This window comes from Nuphar pumila, chromosome 16, assembly GCF_984573655.1.
Source record: "Nuphar pumila chromosome 16, dmNupPumi1.hap1.1, whole genome shotgun sequence".
Taxonomy (NCBI): domain Eukaryota; kingdom Viridiplantae; phylum Streptophyta; class Magnoliopsida; order Nymphaeales; family Nymphaeaceae; genus Nuphar; species Nuphar pumila.
Window position 1 is genome coordinate 77,544,048 of NC_143264.1, and position 18,705 is coordinate 77,562,752.

Sequence of the window (18,705 nt, forward strand, 5' to 3'; positions counted from 1 at the left end):
AGGGTGTTCAACTTCTTATATGGCAAGTTGAGTTGTGAAAGAGACTGAGCTGGCTTGTGTACAAAAATAATATGTTTTTTCAAAGCTGAAAATGATAATATTTGGACTCTAAATCTGTAAACTGTGGCAAGCCACATTAGGGTGAGCCCTGACCCATAATTCTTGAGAGAGGTTTGGGTCAAGGTGGGCACCAACTGAGCCCAACCCACTAGGGGTCACAAAGCGTCCCCCTTCCTCCCAACTTTCCTCTCTCTCTCTCTCTCTCTCTCTCTCTCTCTCTGCTTGTGTCCCAATGTCCGACTCTGCTCGATCTCGACCATGTTCTTAACACCCACACCAAGATCAAAATCGAGCATTGTCTACGAGTCTGACCCCTCACGGTTTCCCTCAAACCAAGTGTGCCCTATTTGATCCAACTCCTACCATGTGGTGATTAAAATAGGATCTTCTAATAAAAATTGGGTTAGGGTTCTCTTCGTTCCAACATCAAACTGATTTAGGGTTCTCTTGTTTCTGGTTGGTGCTAGAGAATTTGGGGGTTTTTTCATCTTTGATTCATCTCAAATTGTTTCTAGCTGAATTTTGGCAAGTGTTTGTGGAAACAAGGGGAGATGCGGTCCCCTTTCTTCTGGGGTTGTGTGTATCTTCTTTGATTAATGGATTTGATGTTTTGTGTATCATTATCTTAAGTTTGTGTTGCAAAAGTAGGCTATGCTTGATAGAATCATAAAATTGTGTTTGATACTCTAGTTTCTTTAACTTTAGTAATCATGGTTTGTTGGCACACTAATTCAAAACTTGGTTGGTGTTTGACACTTTTTTTGCAATTAACATTAGCTATTTCTGTGTATTTTCTTTTCAACCAACATTACTTGGTCCCACGTGCTTGATTTTAGTTATGAACTTAGAATTTTAGGAGTTTCATTTTTTTAATTATTACATATATGAATAATATTTATTAAGATTTAGGATTTAGATTTTTTATTTAGTTTTTTAATAGCATGAATATTTAATTAGATTTTAGGTTTTATGCTTTTTTAATTAACATTTAGGTGTTTGATTTTGATTTTGGTTTTGGTTTTTTACATTAGATGAATATTTAATTAGGTATTGATGTGTTTTTATTTTTAATCAACATTAAACATGATTCCACGTGCTTGGTTTTAGTTTGAAACTTAAAATTTTAGGGGTTTATTTTTTTAATTAGCATATATATTTATGATATTTGTTAGAACATAAGATATCAGTTTTTTACTTATTTTTTAAATAGCATAAATATTTACTTAGGTTTTAGTATTTTTTGTGCTTTTTTTCAATTAGCATTTAGGTGTGAGAATTAAGGTTTTGATTTGGTGTTTTCCAAAATAACATGAATGTTGAATTATGCTTTAGAATAGTTATTTGATTTTTTTTAGAAAACATGTTGTTAGTATGATTTACTAGTAATTATTTTTCCTTTTTATTGCACATTTGTGCTCACCCTAATTTAGGTTCCTAGCTCCGCCACTGTGCCTGCAAACCAATTGGGAACAAACACATTTACAAAATGAATACATTGTCTAAAGGTTATAAACAATAGGATTTAAACTCTAAACTTATTGTATGAAAGCCAAACACTTCGACCACCAATACTCTCTAATATAAAGTATACAAAAGATATATTTATTATTAATTAACAAGCCTATTAGAGCTAAGCAGAGTCAAACACTTGTTTGTGTTTGGCTTGCTGACCATATTTCATGGTTCAAAACGAGCCCCTTTCTCTTGACATCCTTTCTACTAATGAGATTTGTACTTGTGACGTTATTGGTTGAGATAAAGCAATTCAATGTAGTTTAGTCATTCATTGTACTTTATTCGTAGCCACCTAATCAAAATGCACCTAATTAATTTAATTAGAAGTGCCATACCATACGGGCAAGCAGGCTTTCTCAAAGTGCATTTCAAAAGTATGAAACATGCACTATAAGAAAAATGCTAATTAATGAGAAAAATTTGCGATGGATTTTTTTCGTCAAGACTTAACGACAGATTAGCGAGAGAAAACTCTCTGTCGCTAACATTCTAAATATTTGCCAAATTAGCGACAGAAAATTTATGTCTCACACTCCGTCGCAACTTAGCGACGAAAAACTTTCCGTCGCTAATTCATAGCTAAGTAGCGATGGATTAGCGACAATATTTTTTCATCGCCAAACATTAAAAGAAAAAATACTAATTAGCGACGAAATTAGCAAGAAAATTATTTCATCTCTAACCCTAATTAGTGACGAAATTAAAAAAAAAAATCGTCTCTAATCCGTCCCTAATTAGAGACGGATGAGCGACAAAATTTTTTCGTTGCTACTTTTCGATTTAAACCGACCTATCTAGGGCACAAAATTTTTCCTCTCTCTCCGTGCAAAATTTAAACCGACCGTTCGATTAAAGCGTCGAACGACGTGCTTCTTTTTCAGATTGTTTGGCTTTCCTGAGAAGCCTCATAGGTGACAGTTGAAATATGAGGTCGTCGAGGTCTGCCGAACGGGAGAACTCTCGTCGGAATAACCGACCATCCGTAGCTCGCCATGGGCTCATCATCGGAGCTGCGAGTGTTTCTCAGCTTCAGCAGGGAGGAGGAGGAGGGCCGCCATGGCAGCAGAAGCTTTACGGCGCATCTATGCGACACCCTCCATCTCAAGGGCATCTGCGCTCTCGCGGAGGAATCAGACGGTGGTGGGGAGAGGGCGAAGGGATTGGCCGTCTGCATCCCCATCATCACCGAATCCTACACAGATTCGAAGCAGTGCTTTGCGGGTCTGGTCGCGGTCTCACGGTGTGGAAATGTTGTCAAGATCCTTCCTGTCTTCTATCGCGTCGATCCTTCCCACGTTTGGCGCCAGAAACAGACCCTTTGAAATGGCATTTCGAGTGCACGAGGTTCGATCCGAAGGGAAGGAGGTGAAGGGCTGGAGGGAGGCGATGAGTGAGGTGGGCGAGATCGTCGGATACGTCCCCTTCGACGACGACGACAAAAGGTGCGTGCGCCTCTCTCTCTCTCTCTGTGTATCGTTATGGATGAGATACGACTTTTGCTTTTCTTTGCAGTGACGGGCCGGGCTGGACAAGTGGGGAATCAGGTCGAGAGGGCATCAGAAAGTGCACCGGTTCTGTGCAGAAGACCCCGCAGTGGCTGTGTGGTGCGGTACAAGTCTGGCCTATTGTTGCCGGAATACCGCCTGACAGGGAGCAAAATTTTTTTATATATATATTTTTAAATTTAGCGACGGATAATGTTCCTCGCAAAACCAAATCTATACTTATTTAACAATGGACTGATGACGGATCATGTCTGTCGCTAATTTGTCACAAATTAGCGATAAAATTAACTATAAATAAGTTTTGTCGCGAATTAGCGATAAAAATTTGTGATGGACGCTATCTATCGCTAATCCGTTGCTATTCTGTCGCTAAACAGTTTAGCGATGATTTAGCGATGGATAGCGTCGGTTGCTAATCTACGGTTTTCTTGTAGTGATGGTGTTTCTGAAACGTGCGATAAAGCACCAAAAATATTGAGAAGCACACTTTCTCTTATTATTATTTTTTACTTTTTTCTTTTTTTCCTTGCTTTTTATGTCATTTTTGGTTTGCTTCTTAGGTTGCTTTAGGTTCACTTTGTAAGTCAATTTTGAGACGATTCTTACTTCACTTCTAAGTCATTATGTGCTTTCTCTGCTTCTTAAAATTCTAAGTGTCTCGCTTTCTGCTCTCATTTTCCTAACTCTCAATTCTTGTTTGGCTTATAACAAGACGCTTATCAGTTCTTATCGTTCTCTGACTGCTGTAATTCTTGTTATAAATAATAGAACCTCTCACACATAAGTTGATTATTGTGTATAAGTATTCGAGGAGGTAGGTGCTTATTTATCAAAACCAGAGTTAAAATCGTGCCTCCTTTCTTTCTGCTTTGGGTGACTGAATGTGTAGATCAGGTCTCCCCTCTTTTACTAATATAAAAAAGAAATGTATTCATAAACTTTTGCCGATATTTTCCCAACAGGGAATCGTCCCACACCCCTAACGCCTAATTAATAACGGTCAAAAAAGGAAAGAAAAGAAAAGAAAAGTAAAAGTCACATCACCAAGTTCAATTTTTAAACAATAAGGATAAAGAGAATAAAACTTATCACTAGCCGTTAACACTGAAAAACTACGGAAAGGATGATGCAATACTGCGTCCATGAGGGGCATTAAACAGATGAGAAACTTTTTTTTTCCTTTTGAAAGGCAAGGCAAGCTGGGGTTAGTCTGACCCTTACCAGAACAACAGCCTCCCTGTGGCAGGGATACCACCTCTGTCAGAGATGAAAAACTTTGTAACAAAACTTCCTACCAAATTAGCAGGAGGGCACAAACAAGTGGTGGGTCAGGGTGGAACGAGAAACTTTTTGTTACAAGGCTCCCAACAAATTAGCAAAAGGGCCAAAAAGAATTGGAGAGGGAAAACTGGGAGGGACAACAATGTGAACCGGGAAAGTGGGGGCAGAGGGCAACGAGCTAACAACTCTCCTAATCCCAAACAAAACCTTAACCCTTTCCTATATATATATATATATATATATATATATATATATATATATAGTGCCAAATGAAAAGACCTGATTAAGATTTGAGTCCGAGCTCGACGATTAATACATGACCAAGGACCAGTTTGTGAAATTCTATACCAGACTCGGGCACGACCCTAATCCCAAACCAAACCTTAACCCTCTAATATATATATATATATATATATATATATATATATATATATATATATATATATATATATATATATATATATATATATATATATATATTAGGAGTGGAGTCAAGTTTACTCGAATAAGACCTGAACTAAACTTTATAGGGTCTGAATATAGTGATAAATAAGAAGACCCAATTAAAATCTGTGTTTGAACCCCAAGGCTCTGAATAATACATGAAATCAAGTATAGTTTGTAAAATTTTATAGCAGATTCAAGCCCGACCTGAGTTTCGGGTATGGTTTCTCTTATAGTAGGCCTAAATCTGGACCGATACCATACTTAAAAATTTGATTCAAGTTTGGTTTCACCTAGGTGCGAATCAAACCCAACTTGTTAAGATCATATATATATATATAGCAATGTAGTAATGTGTCCATGCTAAACCCATTTGGTGCTAAACCGCAAGTTAAATGGGGTTTTGAGCTTTTTTGGTGCTTTTTATGCGGTTCCAGCCTTCTAAATGTGTTGGGCATGGTTGATTTACTAAGAATTCACACCTAGATCTTGTGTTTTCTATAAAAAATGATGTTTGGAGCCTAAAAAATTTAGAAAGATTTTGGACAGTTTATTTTTTGAACTTCACATCTCTACGGTCAGAATTTAAAAATAAAATTAAAAAAACCTATTTAACACGTGGTTTAGCATCTCTCTCTCTATATATAGAGAGAGAGGTAGGTCCAGTTAAAAAAGTAAGGGTGGTGGCTTTTTGTTTATCGCCACTCTGCCCTTCCTACCCGCTTTGTGCCCTTCTCTCTCTCTCATATGGTTGAAGGAGGAAAGGAAACCCTGGCTCTTTCTTCCTGAGTGTGTGGATTCAATTCAGATGTAAGTAGCTCTCCCAATGGATTCTGTTTTGAATTGGTGGTCATGGAAGGAACGAAAAATTCATGGCTTTAGGGCCTCTGGGTTGTTCTTTTATCTCCAGGGTTTGGTTAGTTGCGCTCTTAATGTGGTTTTTTTTTATTTTGGGTTGAGGAGAAATGTGGGTTTCTTAGGTGTCTGATCAGAAATCGCAGATACTTTGGGGTGGTGGGATTTGAAAATTGCCGGTGTAGGGATTTTGCTGTTGGTATCTTGGTTCATCTGAATTTGGGACGCTTGGTTGGCCTTGTGAATGTGGGGGTTTCTTTGCTTCTGGATCTCTTTTTTTCTGATATAGTTCTGGCAAAAAGATGGGATATTAATGGAGGATTCAATCTTTCCCTGTTGAATTTTGGGATTTTGGTGATTTGAAATTAGGTGTTTATGGCTATTGAAAGATCCAGCTCGGGCGATAATTTAGGGATTTTGGGTAGACTTGGATTTACTTGTTTTTGGAAATTATTGAAGAACTTCTCTTTTGGGTAATCGATGCGTACATAGGGTGTTTGATCGAAGAAATGGGGGAACTCCTTTTTTTTGTCCGAGTTCCTCCTTAGATATCTTTGGATTTGCGTGGTATTGCGGGTTTCTAGATGACATAATTGGTAGTTCTTCTCATTCCTACGGCTGGGAATGATGGTATTGTTCCTTTTTGCTTTTAGTTGTGGATCATGCTTTTACCTCCTGCATTGGTCTTTCATCACTAGTACTGAAAGGATTGAGTGATTTTTTGGGAGGTTTCATTGTTTTAGTGTTATCTTTTTCCCGGGGAATGATTAAAAATGGTTGCCAAAAGAAAAAGAGATTGGGGTTTTAGTGAGGAGACTGTAAAAGTTTTATTTGGAGAAGAAATTGGAAGTTTGGTAGATGATGGCGGTGGTCTTGAAGGGTCCGAGAGTGAATACCGAATATTTTCTGCTGTTTTTCATCAAACTAATGATTTATATGAGAATGCAACATTGAAGACAGGAAATGAGAGTCCCATTGTTGGGCTTGATTCAAATGATTGTGTGTCATCCCGGTTAGGTAATGCTGTAGAAGTGGGAGGTAGTAACATGAATGGGATTTTGGTTTCCAGTTACACTAATTCAATTATGAACGATCAGTCTTGTTCTCAAATGGTGGATGGATGTGATCATCTTACTTCCAGTACACATTTTATGCCTTTGAAGGGTAATTTTGGAGTTGGAACTGAGTTATGCTCTAAACCAACCTCCATTATAGAATACTCTTATTTGCCAGCAGCATTGGAGTCTGAAGGTGCAAAGATCAAGCAGGCAAAATTGTGTTCTGACGTTCCTGGTTCTGGTATGATTGATGCATCTTCAGAGAGTAGTTTTGGGATATTGAGCTCAAAACCTGATGAAAAGGTCCGGAATGATTTCATGCATCCGGTGCCCTCCAAAGTGGTAGATGATGCCACTGAACCAATGGATAATAGAGAGGTGGTTCAACATATAAAAGGACTTGTAACTGAATCTTCAGTTGACGATATTGCATGTCATGATTATCCTACTAAGAAACAAATATCATCAGCCAGTAGTGGATGCGAGCTGGAAAACTCAATTCACCTGCAATCATGTCATAACATGGTGGGCCCTTCTGAAACCTTCAGCTTGGATACAGAAAGTCTAAACGGTCTTTTGGATAAGGAAGCTGGGGATGCAAAGATGGTGATCACATCACCTATTTTAGAGCAAGGCTCTGTCCCCCAAATTCATGAGATTAATGCAGTTATTACTTTTAAAGATAGGCAGGTGGTTCGACATAATGCAAATCCAGTGGCTGAAGCTAACAGTATAGGATATGAGCAAGAAAACTCAGGTTGCCAGCAATCATGTCATAACATGTTGGGCCCTTCTGAAGCCTTCAGCTTGGACACAGAAAATCTAAATGGTGTATTGGATAAGGAAGCCGGGGATGCAAAGATGGTGATCACATCACCTGTTTCAGAGCAAAGCTCTGTCCCCAAGATTCATGAGATTAATGCAGTTATTACTTTTGAAGTTAGGCAGGTGGTTCGGCATAATGCAAAATCAGTGGTTGAAGTGAACAGTATAGGATACAAGCAAGAAAACTCGGGTTGCCAGCAATCCTGTCAGAAGATGCTGGCCCTTTCTGAAGCCTCCAGCTTGGGGCTGGATATGGCAAGTCCAAATGGTGTTTTGGACACAGAAGCCATCAATGCAAATATGGTGATCACATCACCTGTTTCACAAGAATACTCTGCCCCTAGGGTTCATGAGGGTGGTGCAGTTGTTACACTTGAAAATAGGCAGGCAGTTCAACATATAACAGGACCACTGGCTGAATCTTCAATTGATAATATTTTGTTTCACGATGATCCTATTAATATACAAATCTCACTAAATGATAGTGGACACAAGCAAGAATACTCAAATTGCTCGGAATCATGTCGGAAGATGCTGGGCCCTTCCAACTTGGATATGGAAAGTCCAAATGTTGTTTTGGATAAGGAAACCATTGATGCGAAGGTGGTGACCTCATCGGCTGTTTTGCAGGAAATCTCTACCCCCAAGATTCATGAGCGAAGTGCAGTTGCTACTCTTGAAGATAGGCAGGGGGTTCAACATATGTCTGGAAGAGTGGCTAAATCTTCAACAGTTGATATTTTGTCTCATGATGATCCTGCTAAGAATCAAATATCATTTAATGTCAGAGGATCCATGCAAGAATACTTGAATTGCCCACAACCATGTCAGAACATGTTGGCCCTTTCTGAGACCTGCAGTTTGGATGCGGCAAGTCCAAATTGTGTTTTGGATAAGGAAGCCAGGGATGCAAAGGTGGTGACCACATCACCCATGCCACATCTAAACATTGATGGGGGAAATGCTAAAAAGAGAACAAGGGAAGCACTTCTTTTAATCTCAGATGAGGTTAAAGCATCATGGAAGATGGCATTTATTGCTGAACTTCGTGCGAGGCTCTGGCAACATGTAAAAGATTTTCTTGTTGCTGCTGGATTTGAGGTACAGTTCCGCCACAGAACTAAGACAGGTACTGTTGATTCAGTTTATGTGACACCTGGGTGTAAACGGATCCGCTATACTTCAGCCGTCAAAGCATGGAAGGCATCTACTACAATGCTATTTTGTAGCAGGAGCAAGCCTAAGATGAAATCAGCTGAAAAAAAGTGGGTGGATGCTACTGATTTTTGGGCCGAGTTAACTGATGCCTTAGCTTTTGTTGAAAGGGGGGTGCAACATATGGGTTGTAAGTCTGCATTAATAGATAAATGGATGCTTCTTGATCCCTTTGTAACTATGCTGTTTATTGAAAGGCTACAATCACTAAAAGACAGAGGGGATGCAAACTCTTTGGGACCAATTAAGAACTTTCATGGCTGCCGGGTGTCAAAGCGTTTGGCCATGAAAAGGACGTCAGAGCTCCCCAGATCATGTAAGGAGCCTGGAGGCTTGGGCTTGAGCTTAGTACCTCATTTAGAATCAGAAGGCACACAGAGTAAGTTGACAGAGGTTTTGTATGGTGAAGGAAGTGAAGGCCTGCATACGACATCATTAGATGCTGAAAGCATGCAAGGAAGGGACGAAAACATAGCCAACATTCGTCAGGACATTTCTGGAAAAGGTTCAGTCTCCTGTAAAAATGAGCTAACTGAACCACAACTTGACCCTGAATCACATGGACCTGTTAAAACACCTTACCCAGCTGAAGGGCTGATACAATGCAATCAGCACTGGTCTCAACCTCTCAGGAGCATAAGAAACATGACCTGTGAAGATGTGTTTGGTAAGAGCATGGGGAGAGGACCTTCTCCTTCAAGAAGATGTATGTCCATTCTTGAGAAGAATTCTGATCTCCAAGATGTTGAAATGCCGTCACTGGAAGCATCATCCTCTGTGATACCTGGCATTTCTTCCATAATTATCCCAACTCCCCACGGACTGGACACAATTAGTACATCACTAACAAACAAAGCCTCAGATTGCTTGCTTGTTGACTCAAATGATGATGGCTGTCAAATGGGTATGCAGACACATGGAAAATCAGTTGAAGAGGGATTAAATCAAGGAGAAAAATCATTTGGACAACCAACAGTAGGAGAGAAGCTGTTGTGTATTCGTTCACTAGCTGGGCAGCGGTCTCTCAGGACAAAAGAACCTTGTAACAGTAGCATTGTGTACAAAGGAGAGCTGCCTGCTATTAACCAGGCATCAAATACTGACAAACAAGATAATAGAGATCAGAGCCTTCTGTATCTTGGCTGTTGTAAGAGTCCTCACAGGAAGGATTCTTGTATTGGTACTCATGATGGCATTGCATGCGAGGGAGGAGTCTCAGGTTACAGTAAAGATACTAGGTCAACTCTTGGTGATTTGAGATCCAAGGAAACCGTATTCTCCACATCTCTTGGAGAGCCCAACAGTCGTTCCTCAAAAAGTTTCAAGTCTAAGGTATTGAATGCATTGAACAAGTTGACCAAAAAGCCTAAGAAGCTATTGGCACTTGAAGTAAACAAGTTGTGCAACTCTGCTGCGGAACTTGATGCTTCAGTTGTTCATGAAGCCAAAGGCCAGGAGAACAAGATTTGTAACCTTGGAAAAGGGGCCCAAAAATCTCCAGCTACAAAAAGATCGAAAGGAACTAAAAAATCTTGCGCTACTGCTTCTTATCTGCATCAAGATGGCAGTAAAGTGAATAATAAGTCCCCGTGTAATTACCAAGTGTTAAATAAACAAGCAATTGTTGTAGATGATGAAAGCAAGACCTCAGTTAAAGTTCTCATGGATGATATGTACCCAGTTAAGGTTCCCACGGATGATATATCTCCTGATCTTGAAAGAAGTGTCAAAGCTGTGAAGGTGTATAAATGCACAGTCTGGAATGAAAATGCACAGAAGAGAATAAAGGAGAGGCAGGCTTCAAATAAAAAAGGCTGTCAGATAAATGATGACGATCTCTTGATTGCAGCTATAATAAAAAACAAAGAATTCAGCCTCAATAGTAAGCAGTTTACACTCAAAGCAAGGAAGACGACACCAAGAACTGCAAGAAAACTCAAGAGTCAAAGAAGAGGCTGCAAATTGCTTCCACGAAGTCCTAACAAAGGTGGACTGCATTCACTGGATGGGAAATGGTCTTCTGTCACATCTACCTTGTACAAAAGGACGGTCCTATCCTGGATGATTGATTGTGGTGCTTTATTGGAGAATGAGGTAGTTTGGTACGAGAACCCCAAAAATGAGGCATCATTTAAAGATGGATGGATTACAAGGGATGGGCTATTGTGCAAGTGCTGCAATAAGATGTTTTCCCTGTCAGATTTTAAGATTCACGCTGGTTCCAAAGTCGGTCGTTCCTCTTTGAATCTTTTTGTGGGGCGTGGTGAACCATTTACCCTCTGTCAGTTTCGGGCTTGGTCAGCTGAGTACAAGAATAGGAAAAGTAGCATACGTGCAAAGGAAGTTGATGAGGTGGACCTTAATGATGATACTTGCGGAGTTTGTGGGGATGGAGGTGAACTGATATGTTGTGACAACTGCCCATCTACTTTTCATCACACTTGCCTGAAGAATCAGGTTTGCCATTTTCTGCACTTATAACATGTTTATAGCATATTTATTTGGTTATATAAGGCCTAAAGTTTCATAAATATCATTTTTTTCTAGTTATTTTTGACAATCATCTGTCTAGAGTTTCTTCCTCCCTATGATGGCTCATAGCTGTTTCATTGGTTAGCTAACATAAAGAAAGAAAGATGCCCCAGTTGGTTACTGTTGGAGGCCACTCTATTTATGGTACAGGACATGGTCAGGCAAAGGTAAATGCAATGTTGGGTGTGGTCAGCAAGCAACAGCCATTTCTATCCATTTTTCAAACACAGTCGATTAAGCCATTCAGACGCTATCCTGTTCTCTTTCCCTCACTCACTCAAAATGCTGATATTTTGTCCCTTATGGTGACTTCTCTGGTGACTGCAGTTACAATTTCAAGCAACCCAACCAACAGTGACATTAATTTCAAGTGGTGTCAATTTGTGGTGAGTTTCAACTAGGCCCCCTTGTTAGAATACCTGAATTGAGAATATATATATATATATATATATATATATATATATATATATATATATATATATATATATATAGAGAGAGAGAGAGAGAGAGAGAGAGAGAGAGAGAGAGAGAGAGAGAGAACTAAGAGAGTTGCGGCTGTCACGATTTCTGTGTAGAAATCGTGACCTAAACTTGTGTATTTATAAGTTTACATTACAGAAGTACGGATTCGGGTCTGGTGTATCCAGACCCGAATGAAAAGAAACATTACATGGCTCGGGTCCATTGTATGCAGACTGTACATAAAAATTACATGGATCGGGTCGGGTCCTAATGACCCAGAATACACTTTTTCACCCCCCCCCCTCAAGTTGATCATGGTTTTGGACCATGAACAACTTGCCTTTAAGCATCCAAAAGCGATCCTTTGTTAACCCTTTGGTAAATATGTCTGCAACTTGTCTTTCAGTATTGATGAACTCAGTCTCAATCTCTTTTTCTTCAACCTTCTATCTCACAAATTGTTGGTCAATCTCAATGTACTTAGCACGACTGTGATGTACTCGATTGAATGACATGTTGATAGCACTTTGGTTGTCACATAGCAAGATAGAGTGGGAGATCTTTTCTCCGACTTCAGTTAGTAGATGCCTGATCCATGTGGCTTCAGCAGTAGCAGCAGCCATGGATTTATATTCAGCCTCAGTGCTTGATCTAGCCACAGCTTTTTGTTTTTTACTGCTCTAAGAGACTAAATTTCTTCCAATGAAAACACAATATCCTGATGTAGATCTTCGTTCATCAGGATCTCCTGCCCAGTCTGCATCACAATATACAGTAAGTTCATGTCCTTGCCATATGATTGTGGTGAATATATCAATCCATCCCTAATAGTCCCTTTTAGATATCTAAGAATCCTCTTGACCGCTTCCATATGTCCAGTACGTGGTGTATGCATAAACTGAGACACTTGATTGACTGAATAAACAATATCAGGTCTAGTGAATGTGAGGTACTGTAACATTCCTATTATGCTGCGATGCCTGGTGGCGTCGTCGCACAAATCTCCATCATGAGCGCTAAGTTTTTGGTGAAGTACATTCGGAGTTCCTAGAGGTTTGCAGTGTTTCATGCCTGCCTTGCTGAGAACGTCTATGGTGTACTTGTGCTGAGTGAGTGTCAAGTCATGAGCCTGGTTATCAACTTCTACACCAAGAAAGTAGCGCATGACTCTAAGATCTTTCATTTTGAACCTCTGACCTAGTAAGTTTTTTACTTCTTTGATGTGTACTTCAGAGTTTCCTGTGATGACAATGTCATCAACATAAATTAATAGCAGAGTGATCACAGTCTGACTTCTAAAAATAAATAATGAGTGGTCCAGTATGGAACGTGAAAATCCATGTTTCTGAATCTCTAGCGAGAAGCTATCAAACCAAGAGCGAGATGCTTGCTTTAGACCATAGATAACTTTTTTTAGCCTGCACACATGGGTTTTACAATGTTGTTCTTGATATCTAGGGGGTTGTTCCATGTAGACTTCCTCCTTCAAATCCCCATGCAAGAATGCATTTTTCACATCAAGCTGACTCAACTTTCATCCGTGTTCAATAGCCAGAGAAATAATAATTCGAATTGTTCCCATTCTCACAACCGAACTAAAGGTCTCATCATAGTCTTGCCCTGCTTCTTGGGTGAATCTTTTTGCCACAAGTCTTGCCTTATATCATTTAATGGTTCCATCTGGCTTGTACTTTATTTTATAGACCCATTTGCATCCGACAACATTTTTGTCAAGTGGTCTGGGAACAACTTCCCAGGTTCCACATTTATGTAAGGCCTGCATTTCATCATTCATGGCTTCTACCCATTTGGTAGAAGTGTCTGCCTGATAGTACATAATGGGCTCATCTTCCTTATTGAGGGCAGTTAAAAAGAGTTCAAGATCCAAGGAGAAGTTGTTATAGCCTATGTCACACGGACTCGGCTCCAAGGTCGCCGCACCCGCGTCGACACGCACCGACACGGGTGCGGCTCGGACTCGGTCAACCCGACCCTGGGTGTGGTCAACGCACCCAGCGTCATTTTGGTCCATTTTTTGGAATTTTTTTTTTAAAATTTTTTTTTTTAAATTTTCTGGGCTACAGCTGTAAGGAAAAAAACCCATCACAACTAAAAAACCTGTACACTTTCAAGTTTTAAGTACAGAATGGGCACAACTCAAGTTTTTGTGGTTTTTTCCTGTATGAAGAAAGTGAATTATTACAGTGTATGAAGAAAGTGCCCAAAAGTGAATTATTCCTGTATGAAGAAAGTGTAAAGAATGCCTTCACAACTCATCACCTGTCCCCTAATGGGCACAACTTTGACCGAGTCTTATATATATATATATATATATATATATATATATATATATATATATTTTTAAATATATATATAGCCGAGTCCCCGTGTCCAAAATTTTTGAAATTGCGCCGCACCCGCACCCGCACCCGCACCCATGTGACATAGGTTATAGCTAACCCACCTGTCAATAGAATGTCGTATGCGATTTGATTTTGTGACCTCAAGAGTATGAGAGGAAGTAGGATCGGCGACTGAGACATGATCTGAATGGCTTGATGCTGTCGGTCTTTGTCTAGAATAGAAGATGCCTTTGTATCTGCCTGGTACTTCCTTCTCATTCTGTGATCTCAATGTTCCAGTGTTCTCAAACATCTCTTCTTCTTGCTGCACACAATCTGAAGAACATGCTTCGTTGGAGCCAGCAAAAAGTTCTGAACTCAGCCAAGGATAGTAAACTTCAGTTGTATTAGGGGACATATCCGTTGCGTCAGTTTTGTGATCAAAATTTTACTCATCAAAGACAACATTTCTTGAGATTCTGATGCGTTTGTTGGTGGGATCATAACATCTATATCCTTTGTAGTCATCTGCATATCCAACAAATTTACACTTCTGGGCCTTGTCCTGAAACTTGTTTCTCAGGGACTGATCAATATGCACATAACGAACACATCCGAAGACACGCAGATCATGATAATTAAGGTGAGCTCCAAAAAGACAGTGCTGAGGAGACTTATTTTCCAGAATAACCATAGGCAGTCTATTTATCACATGTACATCAGAATGAAAAGCTTCTGTCCATAGGTTGATGGGAAGGTTACTATCATAAAGCATGCTCATGACACTTTCAACGATATGCCTATGTTTTCGCTCAGCAATCCCATTTTGTTGAGGGGTGTGTAGACAGGATACCCTTCTTCCTATTCCGTTATTTTGAAGAAAAGAAATAAAATCACGGGATGAGAATTCCTCACCTCCATCACATTGAAAAAATTGAATGGACTCAGAAAATTGATTTTTGACCAAGAAAAGAAAATTTTGAAACAAAGAGAAGACTTCCGACTGATTTTTTATGAAATATATCCAAGTGTATCGAAAATAGTTATCAACAAAGGTTAGGTAGTATCTGCTCCCAGATCCAGAGGCAATTGGGGCGGGTCCCCAAACATCAGAACAAATTATCTCAAAAGGTTTTGAAACTCTCTTATTAATGGAATGAAAAGGCAATACATGACTTTCGCATGAAAGACAACTGAGACACTTCTAACTGCTCTCATCCCCATTGAGACTTTCTTTTGGAATGAGGTTATTAGAGACAAGTTTCTCAATAAAATGACTCCCAAAATGTCCTAATCGACTATGCCATAAGAAAGGCTTATTACATTCAGAAATACTAAAAACATTTGCAGAAGAGAGTGAACACGACTAAAATGAAGACTTCGAATCCTGATGAACAGGGCAGACAGAATGACATGGAGCTTCTTCAAAGACATACATGTTGCCTCGCCTTTTTCCTTCAGCGAATGTTTCCCTCGTGCGTAGGTCCTTGACCTGCACAGATAAGGGAGTAAATTCAACTGAAGCATGATTATCATCAATAAGTTGGAAACGGAGACAATATTTTTCTTGATGTCGGGAGCATGAAGAACATCAGAAAGTTTAAGAGTAGAATGTGACATGGGGATGGCAATTTTTCCAATATGAGAAACAGGATGGTGGGATCTATCGCCAGTAACAATCTTACTTCTTCCAAAATAAGGAATAGGGTTAAAAAGTTTACTTGCATTGCCTGTCACATGAGTGGCTGCCCCTGAGTCGATAAACCAAGTGCCTTCATCACTCTGCTTCAATTTCAACTCTGACAAGGCGGATATCAGCAGATCTTTAATCTCTCTACTGTCTCTGATATTTGTGAAGCCTTTCCCTTATTTTCTGGATTATGCCAACAATTTGCCTTGATATGCCCCTTTTTGTTACAAAGGAAGCAAGTGGGGATGGGTCTTTGTCCCTGCGCATGAGTCGACATGTTGGGAGTGGGAAGCAAACCATGTCCTCCGTGTCCACTTCGCCCTTGCCCCCCTCGTCCTCGACCATACGACCATAAGTCACTCCTTTGGCAAAAACTTCTTGGGAATTTGTGTGAACATGAGTTTCTTCAGAAAAACCCTTTAGAGTCATTTCATATTGGATCAATTTAGCTCGTAGCTCATCAAGGGTAGGAAGGACAGGAAGACACAATAGTGAAGTAACTATCATATTGTAGTCAGATCCCAATCCACTCAGAGTTTGTTGCACCATATCACTGTCACTTACCGCATATCCTATAACTGCAAGCTGATCCGTGATAATCTTTATCTTGTTCAAATATTCCATGATGGTCATGGATTCTTTTCTTAGCAACTGAAATTCTCTCTTGAGAAAAACCATCCTCGCTTGGGAAAACTGTGAATTCGTCTGAACGAGTCGCTCCCAGAGTTGCAGAGCTGTACAATTGTCAGGGATGGCAACAAGGACCTCTTGAGACAAGGTAGAAGTGATGTATGCAACTACCGATTGATCTTTCATTTCCCAATTGAGATATTCTGCATTTTTGACATACACAATTGAACTCCCCCCTTTATCATCTGTCTCTTCTCTCGGGGCAAATTCTGGTGGGACTGGAGTGGTTCCATCCAGGTGACCTAAGAGACCTTGGCTCCTTATAAAAAGAATAATTTGTCTCTTCCAAATCAAGAAATTTGAGGTATTTAACTTTTCAGAAACGAGTTGATTGAGAAAGCTTGAAGAAAGAGTCGATTGAGAAGAATAAGGATCCATTGAGAAATAAAATTCAACAAGAGAAATAAAATTCAATAAGGGTGTTCACGAAGTGCTCAACCTCCTTTTTTTTTGTTTCTGTCAAATTCAAAAGATAGTGAGACTGAACACTGAACTTTTCTTTACACTCTTAAAAAATTTGAGATTGACGTGATGAAAGACACTTTCACACGTTAGATACGTTTTCAGGGAAGGAAAACACACAGTAAGAAACTGAGAACAGCATATTCATAAAGGGGAATCAGGGAGAAAGAAAAAACAGTAAAAAACCGGGATATCGGAATATGCAAAACAGATTCAAAGGGGAAGATTAGACAAAGGGAACAAATCAAATAAGACCAAACAAAAACATATATGAAATAGGAATCGATTTGGTGTCTCCCGTGAATTGATTTCAGCGATTCATGTGAAATAGAGTCACCTTTTTGCACAGTCTGGATTCACGTGAACAGGGTTTACGTGAATCTCAGATCACTGTGAAAAGGGTCAAGCCCACGTGAGATGTGGGTCGGGTGCACAGAAGATTTCAGAAAAGGGAAGAAACGAGCCACGTGAATGTCAAGCCCACGTGAAATGTGGGTCGGGTGCACAAAAAATTCAGAAAGAGGACAGAAATAAAGAGTAGAATGAAGGAGAAAGGAAATGAAGAAAAAGTAGAAGAGAAGGAACAAAAAACCTCAAATCTCCGATCGTCACACTTGTCGGAAACCTTCTTCGGCCCTCTGATGGATCTTCGCTCTGATACCATGTTAGAATACCTGAATTGAGAATATATATATATATAATATATATATATATATATATATATATATATATATATAAAGAGAGAGAGAGAGAGAGAGAGAGAGAGAGAGAGACGAAAAAGAGAACTAAGAGAGTTGTGGCTGTCACGATTTCTGTGTAGAAATCGTGACCTAAACTTGTGTATTTATAAGTTTACATTACCGAAGTATGGGTCCGGGTCTGGTGTATCCAGACCCGAATGAAAAGAAACATTACATGGCTCGGGTCCATTGTATCCAGACTGTACATAAAAATTACATGGATCGGGTCGGGTCCTAATGACCCAAAATACACTTTTTCACCCCCTTCTATCCCATCAAGGTTTCCACTTATTTCAGCAAAAAAAAAATCAGGTTGATGAACAATCACAGCTAAGAAAGAAACTGTGATTGTTGGTCACAAGGTTAATCTTATGACCAACTTTCACAAGTTTCAAGGCAAAAACAATTACAGCTTGCAGTCACATTCACAACTTGTACTTTTCTCATGTTTCACTAACCTTGGGAAAGTGTTGTGATTGTGATTTACAATCACAGGATCTTGAGAAAATCCAAGAATCACAGGGCATTGCAAACATGCCCTTTATGTTTGAAACGGAATGGAAGAAAACCATTTCTTTTTGGGGGTTTTCAAACATTTTGAGGAAAGACATTTCATTCTTCTTCTTTTTTTTCTTTCAGAAAAGACACAGAAACCATTGAATTTCTTTTGGAAAACTCTTTTGTGGCAGAACTTGATGGTTTTCTTCGATTTTTGTGAACACAACTTGGGAGCCCATCATTTTTTTTATCCCGGGGGGTGGGGGTGTTTCTTTATTTTGGTGAAAACCCATCAATTTCTGTCTTGATTTTGGGTATGTGTTGTGGACCATTGTACTTTGTGTTGTACTTGTGTCGCTGCATCCTCATACCCACATTTTCAAAATTTTCATGCCATACCCATGCTGTACTTTCCACCGGCACCAGTGTCCATGTGGCATAACTGGGTTATGCTATTGAATCATTGTTTAGTCTAGCAGAGCAACATTCTGTATTCTGACAGAGATGGATATCAATGAAGGATGTGTTGCT

At 39.5% G+C, this 18,705-nt stretch overlaps 2 protein-coding genes across 3 annotated transcripts in view; both read left to right on the top strand.

The window, feature by feature from the left end:
- Positions 1 to 2,567: 2,567 nt before the first annotated feature.
- LOC149813716 (TMV resistance protein N-like) lies at positions 2,568 to 2,897 on the top strand. The gene has a single exon (XM_089991187.1). The coding sequence runs from the start codon at positions 2,568 to 2,570 to the stop codon at positions 2,895 to 2,897; it is 330 nt and encodes a 109-aa protein (XP_089847313.1).
- Positions 2,898 to 5,573: 2,676 nt separating this feature from the next.
- The window catches only part of LOC149813717 (uncharacterized), a 75,897-nt gene continuing 62,765 nt past the window's right edge, over positions 5,574 to 18,705 (top strand). For both annotated transcript variants that reach the window (XM_089991520.1, XM_089991521.1), the window contains exon 1: positions 5,574 to 11,215. In XM_089991520.1, coding sequence (XP_089847646.1) covers positions 6,434 to 11,215 — 4,782 coding nt within the window. In that variant the 5' untranslated portion in view covers positions 5,574 to 6,433. The remainder of the gene's footprint in view (positions 11,216 to 18,705) is intronic.

Excerpts from the sequence above, each read along its gene's own strand:
- LOC149813716 (XM_089991187.1), top strand. The coding sequence starts at position 2,568 with ATGGGCTCATCATCGGAGCTGCGAGTGTTTCTCAGCTTCAGCAGGGAG.